At 34.5% G+C, this 9,916-nt stretch overlaps 1 protein-coding gene across 1 annotated transcript; it reads right to left on the bottom strand.

Annotated features, from left to right (window-relative positions):
- Positions 1-7,520: 7,520 nt before the first annotated feature.
- LOC114544589 lies at positions 7,521-8,151 on the bottom strand. The gene is made up of 2 exons (XM_028563179.1): positions 8,072-8,151; positions 7,521-7,979 (listed from the first exon to the last, which is right to left on the bottom strand). The coding sequence occupies exons 1-2, from the start codon at positions 8,096-8,098 to the stop codon at positions 7,539-7,541; spliced, it is 468 nt and encodes a 155-aa protein (XP_028418980.1). The 5' UTR covers positions 8,099-8,151; the 3' UTR covers positions 7,521-7,538.
- Between the last annotated feature and the right edge of the window lie 1,765 nt (positions 8,152-9,916).

Here is a 9,916-nt window from a genome sequence, read left to right as displayed (position 1 = left end):
TGATCAATTTTTGGCTGTGTAGTACGAATGGACAGTTTTTGCCAAGCCGCGGTATCCCTCGCACCCTATTCCTCTAGCACTGACAATCTGACATTTACTCCCTTTTTCATGCATTTTGGATCTAATCTCATGTACCACAGTTGATTTTCCAACACCACCTTTGCCGAATATACAAACATTATGTCCACTTGTTGCAAAATTCAAAATATTTATTTGCTCAGGTGTTAATTTTGTGTGTGCCATGGTATAGATATTTTTTACCTTAAAATGAACAAATCAACACTTCATTTGTGTGTGTTTCCAAATATAATGGCGAATCAATTTACATGCACAGAGGGTAATGGCATTAGTGTTTATCACTATTGCGATTACAGGGACTGATGTGAATAATAGTAGTAGATAATTATCAAAACCTACTGATCGCCTCTAAGGTGATGTAATTTAGTTCTTAATAATAGCACATGCGCAATAGAAGTGTTCAGAAGGAAGCACGCTGTCATTTTCGGTTAAAAGTTATTTTGAAATCTGTCCTTTTTGGAATGTTTTTTTTTCAAGTTACTCAACGGGTTATGATCTTTTTTTTTTCAAACAACCATAGGTAAATACAATCTTTAGTATTTGAGGTTCGTATAGTATGTGTTTTTACAAAACAAACTCGAATTTTTTCGCACCGAATATATATTTTGATCTATCTTTATATTAGCCTGTTTTCGTGCGATATCAATATATTTTTCAAAGAGTGTTTTTAGTTTATGTAATAAGACGTTCTGATCTGAATTTTTGTTTTTCTTTAAAGATCAAGACAACGAGTTTCAAGGTAACGAGTTGTTTCCAGACGCCGTGAAAACTTTGTTCAGTGACACTGTAGCTACTTTTGGCATCCAAACTAATATGACAGTGGAATATTCCAAGCCCGTTTTTATCAAATTATCGAGTTTAGGTGATGAAATTTATCGACATTTAATACTGGACCTGTGTGACCATGCAATAATAATGGATATTATTTCTTTTGCAACGGAAAATGTGCAATTTCAAAGGGGAAGAAGCTGTTTTCGTTGACCTGACACAACTTGATATACAGCATACGCGAGCAACTGAAGGTTAGCAAACAGTATTGAATATAGTATTTTTAAAGTGTATATCCTCAGATACCTTCTATCAGTATACCTTCCTCAGTATTTTAAAGTGTATCTCCTCAGATTTTTCGGAAATTTAGCAGTGTAAAACTCTTTAAAAGCGACATAACTTATATATAAACAAAGGCGATAACATTTATATCAAATATAAATGATGACGACTTTATAATGATATGCAACTTGAAAACCGAGAAAGCAAGACAAAACACGAAGCAAAACAATTAAAAAAACTTATTTAGCTGTATCGTGAAATTTGCTCTGTTTGACGTAAATTTTAAAAGCCAATGAAATAATGCATTCGTGATTCAAACCGAAAGCCGGTATCAGGCAATTTGCATCCCGCATAGTCACAGCGAAAAATTCAACAATATGTAAAAAATATGCCGATTTTTCGACACTTTCAGTGTCCTTTTCGACAAAAAAAGTGGCTAGTAGTTTAGTAAAGGTATCTTAGTTTACTTCTATGTAATTTTTGTGTTCTTTGCTGTGTAGTTTTAAAGTTTTTTTACTATTTCTCCGAAGGTACGTGTTGGCTTTGAAATTAAGTTGCCAACCTTAATAATATATAATACAGTAATTAGTACAGACAATAATAGCTGACCGCGCGCGTAAACAATGCAGTTGAAGACTGAGTACAAACTGATTTCTGGGCTGCCTATGTATTGACATGCATTTTTTTTTCTGCTGGGACTGCTAAATAACCTGGCAGTCTGAAAGTCCCACAGAATAGTCCTGATGTCTCTCTGGATGTTTTTATTTAGTAACAAGTGTGGAGATAAAGTATTTCTTTTACCTTCTCCAAACTGAGTCACTTTATATTGTAAATAAACGCGTATCGACAGGCTAATTTTTGGCATTTTGGGATTGCTTTTAAAACTGCCAGTCTGAAACTGTCATTAATGTTTCCTCATGCTCCGCTGAATGTTTTTACTGAGTAACAGTCTGTAGATTAAGTATTTCAAATTTTACCTTGTCAAAACTGAGTCACTTTTTATGTTCATTAAGATCATACTGACAGGCATATTTTTGGCATTTTGGGATGGCTTTTAAAGCTGTCACTCTGAAACTGTCAATAAAGTTTTGTCATGTCCTTCTGAATGTTTTTACCAAGTTACAAGTCTGTAGATCAAGTATTTCAAATTTTACCTTGCCAAAACTGAGTCACTTTTTATGTTCATTAACATCATACTGACAGGCATAATTTTTGACATTTTGGGATAGCTTTTAAAGCTGTCACTCTTAAACTGTTAGTAAAGTTTTGTCATGTCCTTCTGAATGTTTTTACGAAGTTACAAGTCTGTAGATCAAGTATTTCAAATTTCACCTTGCCAAAACTGAGTGACTAATATGTTCATTAACATCATACTGACAGGCATAATTTTTGGCATTTTGGATTGCTTTTAAAGCTGTCACTCTGAAACTGTCAGTAACGTTTTTTCATGTTTCTCTGAATGTTTTTACTGAGTAACAAGTCTGTAGATCAACTATTTCAAATTTTACCTTGCCAAAACTGAGACACTAAAATGTTCATTAACATCATTCTAACAGCCATAAATTGTGGCATTTTGGGATTGCTTTTAAAACTGTCAGTCTGAAAGTGTCAATACAGTTTTCTCATGTCCCTCTGAATTTTTACAAAGTTACAAGTCTGTAGATCAAGTATTTCAAATTTTATACCCTGCAAAGAGATGGGGTAAAATTTGATATATCATTTTTTCAAAAATTACATTGAAACAGAGATTTTTCTATAAATTGGACAGAGTCTCCAGGCTAAAACTATAGCGGTTCTATTGACTGAATATGCGTCTACAATTGTGGCAAAAATTATTTTACGATGTAGTCTAAAACGGCTAAAATATGCCGAAGAAGAACCACCTCTAATCTAAGACAGCTGCACTTGAATAATTTTATTGCTGTCAAAATTAAAAAAAAATTTAACAGCGAAAATAGCTTTCAATACTGAATGAGACTATAGCGAAAAGAAAGACCAGTGAAAATTCTACCTAACAATGTAAAAATGAACACTTGAAACGAAATATATAGCGTGAAAAAATTAAAACAAAATTGTTCGTTTAAAACTTTTATACGGCTATACAATAAATTCTGATCGTGCATCTTTGACAGCGGGCGTTCTAAAAGTACTAGTCCGTTTTCATTGAAACTCGCACAGTTTGTTAAGCTGAGAAATAGCTTTAAAACAAAGTAAGAACAAGGTAACAAACACGCGTACAACGGGCAAACAACGCCGAAGAAGAAGGACGCATAATTCACAATGGCAGCAGGGAAATAATTTTATAGCGGTCAACATTTGCAATAATTTTAACGGCAAAAATAGCAACGAATACTGAGTGAAATTATAGCGAAAAGAAAGACCAGAAAAAAGGTACCTAGGAGTGTAAAAAGTGCATTCGAAACGCTATATATGGCGTAAAAAAATTAAACCCAAATTGTGCGTTTAAAGTTTTTGTTCCGAAATTTCGGTCATAAATTGAATTCCGACGGTGCATCTTCGAGCGCCTCGCGTTCAAAAATTAAACGTCCGTTTTCTTTGAAACTACCACAGTTTAATGACCAAAGAAAGAGCTTTAAAATGGTATAAGAATGAAATAACAAATGTGAATATTCGTTGTGCAAAAGCTCATAAAGTACAGGTCATTTTCCGATACCTGTCAAAGATACAGTAGGGGGAAAAGTTTGAGTCCAGTTGTTGTAGAATTCCAGTATTAAATCCTGGCAGTGTATTCGAGTTAAGACATGCGTGCTAGTGTTTTAATACTGTAAACCATATTAATTGCACATTGTTTTGGTCCTATTGATCTAAATTATAACAAAATAAAGTTCTCATTCCTTTACACAACTCAGGATGGGTGGGAAAAAGGGCAAAGTGATGGTGCACAAGGACAAATAGTTGCATTAAGTATTGAAGAATTCTTTCCTCGTAAGATCGCAGAAAAAGTGAGAATTTCAAAAGGTCGTATGCAACTAACCTTGGAGAAATTCGAAGAAACTAAATCCTACTGAAGCAAACTTTTAGCTGCTTCGGTCATGCTGGGTTTGGCAATATTGAAAGATATAATAGGATCCTAATTAAAGAAAAGTATCATCCAATTCTTCAAGGACATGGAATTTCATCTGGCACAAAGATGATCGCGCGTCTAACTACATGATAATCACCCTAAAGATATGCACATCTCCTATGTGCCAGAAATCTTTTAGAAGCAAACTCGTTCTGGTGATCTCTTTCTCATGGCTTTCCACCTCAAATTCCAGATCTAAAACTTATGGAACACTTTTACGACGGTTTTAACCGGAAAAGGGCGAGGCACAGACCCACCAGCCAGGATGACTTGAGGCAAGTGGTCGACGAATGCTGGCAAAGTATTGAACGTGCGACATTAAAAAACCTATGGAATCTATGCCAGCAGGAGTAAAGGCCGTTTCAAGAGCAAAAAAGAGGGATACTAAGCATTGACATGTAATGAATTTTTGCACATTAACATACGTTAAATGAATATCATAACATCCCATTGTTGTTGTGCAGCATTTTTTTTCAGTTCACTTATTTACTTTTTTCTAGTTCTCTTTTCAGTAAGGTTTTCTGTAGAAAATTAATATATGCTGCTAAAACAATGAAATACAGTCACTGGACTCAAACTTTTGCCTCCTACTGTAGCTTTCAGGTAGCTTCAAAAAACTGAAAAAAAAAACATGTTCCTACTCCTGCAATTTTTTTATATTTGTACAGAGTACTCAGTTTGATCTGCTCTTTCATATGTGGTATCGAAAACATAGTGTTACAAAGTGTCAGAAAAGGTACTATATATATATATATATATATATATATATATATATATATATATATATATATATATATATATATATATATATATATGTCATATATAGTCATATAGTTAACAATAGTACTATTCTATATTATGTTACTTGTTAATACTTGCTATACTTAGCCAATGTTAAACACCGTACGTTATTATTAAATAACCCCCCCACATGTATTTAACCTGTGTATACACCAATTCCTCACCCTGAAACCCACCCTAAGCCTATGCTTAGGTTTCACCAAAGCTTTCTGACCATGAACCCAAATTGCTTGTTCTTCGTTGACGTTTTAATATTTAAAAAACCTCATCGTCTTTGCACTTTTTCGGAACTAGAAGATATTGCTCTCATTACCCGACTTCATTTAGACCCGACTTCAACCGTCGTTTTACGTTATCTTATTTTTTAAATCGTCCATAAAATATGCAATTTTCACTAACTTTTTTATCGGACTCGTATTTGGGCATTTTTCACCATCATTATTATTGAGTATGAAAAATGCGTCATTTATCAATTGAAAAGCTTGAACTTTTGGAATATGAAGAAAGGTCCGCTTCATACCAGGCACTGGGCGAAAAGCCGCATATTCCGCCCTCTATACCACGCAATATGATCGGGAATATTCTTGATATTCCTAGATATTCTGGGGTATTCCTTCGGAATATTTCCGGAATACTGGTAGTATTGCGCGCAGAATACGTCGGAATAAAATACACCTGATATTCCGTGGCAGAATATCGTCGGGATAGCAGTTGTTGAGTTATGCGTATATTTTGCTAAATACAGCCTTGCACGTCATGTTAGTTACAATGTGATTCACTTGAATTAGTACAAAATTTTTTGTACATTCATTTTATTAGACTTTCATTTCATTATATAAATGACCAATAGCCCTGATAATCGTATAGAGCAAGATTATCTTTGGGTGCATAAAGTGTACAAGATTTCTCTGATATTCAGATAGATATTGTCATGCATTTTCGTTGACAAATGGATACAGGCGCTCTTGCAAAAAATGTTACCAAGTACCAAACTCGAAATGTTACAAAGGGTAAGTAAAGTAGCATATAACATGAAGAATTTTAAATGTTGAATGGAAGTTTTGCCGCCGAGCCTTCTGCAACCTCCGATGTATTGTGCGTTCTACGCAAAGAGGCATATAAGACCTAGTAGATAAATTTAGCGATTAAAGCTCGCCGAGTCCGGCCGATTTCAAATATCGTTGATTAGTAAAAGTCTGTCCCTAATTACGAAATTATGTTTGGAAGTAATATTTCTCTTTGCGAATTCAAATTTTCGTAACGAAATTTCCGAAGGGGGTTATAATGGGTGAAATAGGTATCCTACTTTCAAAGGTCTTTATCTCCATTTTGATCGTTACTGTATTGTCCATCATCCGCAGTTTATGAATCAACTATATATAAGCTGGTGGGAAACGATTCATGATCATGCACACAGGCGGGCAGAAAAATTATTCCGAATAACCAAGTTTAAAGAAATTGATTATACGAATTTAAAGTCCAAGCAGTATAAAAATGCTTGGCAGACTGATAGATATTCCCTACCAGATGAAACATAATGAGTATAGAAGATATAAATATAATAAATATAATAATGAGGAAATATATTATGCTCAAACACATAATTTTTATTTCTGCTACCTTCATTTATAGATTAATGGTGAAAAGATACATGTGTGCTACATTTCGTTGGGGGCTTCTTTTTTTACCACCCTCTGTATATTATACACTTAATGTATGCTCCCGAGGGAATAGTGAGTTTTGTTTTCCCAAGAGTCTGAATGTTTAAAGTAAGACTCGAGGGAAAACAAAACTCATACTATTTCCCGAGGTGTAGCGTACATTAAGTGTTTTGCCATAGGAAAAACATTCATGTTACACGACAATTCATTTCACAAAACTTTGTTATGACAATATACGGGCATCAATTTTTCACTTGTTTCCCTGCATCACGGGAAACATTGCATTTATATAAAGTCATGTGATTGCGAATGAACCAATCACATTTATAATATACAGCACCTATACACAATATACACTTAATGTATGCTCCAGAGGGAAATAGTGAGTTTTGCATAACGACAATTTCTTTTCAAAAAACGTTGCTATGACAATATGCACGCAAAAATTTTTCACTTGTTTCCCAGACGGGAAACATTGCATTTTTTGAAAGTCATGTGACTACGAATGAATCAATCACATTTAAAGTAAACAGCACCTACCACATTTAAAGCACGGTTTAGACTTGCAATCCACTACCATACCACAAATAAAGGAAACCATGCAATCAAATACGATAGTTCTATCACACTAACTATGCAATCACGAAATCAATCGATTACTGATACTTATACTGTAGTTGTAGTGGAAATCAAATCTTAAGCTATAATGATGAACATGCACTTAACTCAAAAATTACTTACTAGTAAACCAAAAATAGTATACAAAAAATCCCGAATATTATTCTGTTGCAACCTCAATTCATGCATGTAAACACATCATTTTCTAAAGTAATTTTTTGCCATTTAATTTGCAGATATACAGATTAATCAGTAAAAGAGCTAAGTACGTCTTTTGCAGAGTACGAAATAGATCGTCGCACACCTCCGCGCGTTCTTACACCCCTCCCTCCTCGCGTCCGTAACGCAGTTCCCCCACGAGATGCACTGGCTGACTTATTAAATTCTGTCCGCAGAGATTGCTTCACAGCCCATGTAGGAGCATCTTTAGGCGCTTTCTTAAAAGATAACCCAGAACTGGTTCTCTTTGTCCGTTCTTTCATAAATTCTTTCTTCGTATCCTTAATTCGACTGTCCAAAGTCCTAAGGAACTGCGTCACATTGTTCGCTCTCCAAGGCAATTCCAAGTGGCGCCAACCTTCCCCATCAGTGTCATCTTCATCCTCTGACATGTACCCTACTTTCAGAATTGCGCCAAATTCTTCCTGTTCTTCATCTGTTACAACTTTTAATCGCCTTTCCAACAACTAATAAGTCACACAAACAAAAAAGTCATTATCAACGGAATAAATTATATTAAACGTATCGTTGCTTCTTCTGGAAAACGATTTTGACATACCCTTTCCCTTCTGCTTCGCATGCACATTCTTCTCTTTTTCCTTGGCGTGATGGGATTGCGCGCCAATTTCTTTCGGGATTGAAAGTGGATCTTGACCGCTTCTACACGAAACAAGTAGCCTGCAGGCATGATCATGATCATGTGAAAGACTATATATATACATCATGCAATGGTCAAACTGTGTGCTTCAGACGAACATCATGCAGGACACGAGCCAGATTTTCATTACTTTTGGCTATAGAGAAGTGCAGATATACTTGCGCATCAAATTAGATATTTATATTACAGATGCAATGATCATCTGTGATTCGAAACATCAGGACACGAGCAGTTTTCACATTACATTTAGTTATCCTATAGAGAAGTGCAGATATATACTTCTGCGCTTATCAAATTAAAATATTATATATACATCATGCAATGGTCAATCTGTGTGCATTCAGACGAAACATCAGGACACGAGCCAGATTTTCCATTACAATTTAGTTATCCTATAGAGAAGTGCAGATATATACTTCTGCGCATCAAATTAAAATATTTATATATACATCATGCAATGATCAATCTGTGTGCATTCAGACGAAACATCAGGACACGAGCCAGATTTTCACATTACAATTTAGTTATCCTATTAGAGAAGTGCAGATATATACTTCTGCGCTTATCAAATTAAAATATTTAATATATACATCATGCAATGGTCAATCTGTGTGCATTCAGACGAAACATCAGGACACGAGCCAGATTTTCCATTACAATTTAGTTATCCTATAGAGAAGTGCAGATATATACTTCTGCGCTTATCAAATTAAAATATTTAATATATACATCATGCAATGATCAATCTGTGTGCATTCAGACGAAACATCAGGACACGAGCCAGATTTTCACATTACAATTTAGTTATCCTATATAGAGAAGTGCAGATATATACTTCTGCGCTTATCAAATTAAAATATTTAATATATACATCATGCAATGGTCAATCTGTGTGCATTCAGACGAAACATCAGGACACGAGCCAGATTTTCCATTACAATTTAGTTATCCTATAGAAAGTGCAGATATATACTTCTGCGCTTATCAAATTAAAATATTTAATATATCATGCAATGTCAATCTGTGTGCATTCAGACGAAACATCAGGACACGAGCCAGATTTTCCATTACAATTTAGTTATCCTATAGAGAAGTGCAGATATATACTTCTGCGCTTATCAAATTAAAATATTTAATATATACATCATGCAATGGATCAATCTGTGTGCATTCAGACGAACATCAGGACACGAGCCAGATTTTCACATTACAATTTAGTTATCCTATAGAGAAGTGCAGATATACTTCTGCGCTTATCAAATTAAAATATTTATATATATACATCATGCAATGATCAATCTGTGTGCATTCAGACGAAACATCAGGACACGAGCCAGATTTTCACATTACAATTTAGTTATATATAGAGAAGTGCAGATATATACTTCTGCTTATCTTAAAATATTTATATATACAATGATCAATCTGTGTGCATTCAGACGAAACATCAGGACACGAGCCAGATTTTCACATTACAATTTAGTTATCCTATAATAGAGAAGTGCAGATATATACTTCTGCGCTTATCAAATTAAAATATTTAATATATACATCATGCAATGATCAATCTGTGCATTCAGACGAACATCAGGACACGAGCCAGATTTTCACATTACAATTTAGTTATCCTATAATAGAGAAGTGCAGATATATACTTCTGCGCTTATCAAATTAAAATATTTAATATATACATCATGCAATGGTCAACCTGTGTGCATTCACACAAACATCAGGACACGAGCCAGA

Source organism: Dendronephthya gigantea, unplaced genomic scaffold, assembly GCF_004324835.1.
Source record: "Dendronephthya gigantea isolate DGI-Jeju-01 unplaced genomic scaffold, DenGig_1.0 000858F, whole genome shotgun sequence".
NCBI classification, from domain to species: domain Eukaryota; kingdom Metazoa; phylum Cnidaria; class Anthozoa; order Malacalcyonacea; family Nephtheidae; genus Dendronephthya; species Dendronephthya gigantea.
This window is presented reverse-complemented; position numbering and strand designations above follow the sequence as displayed.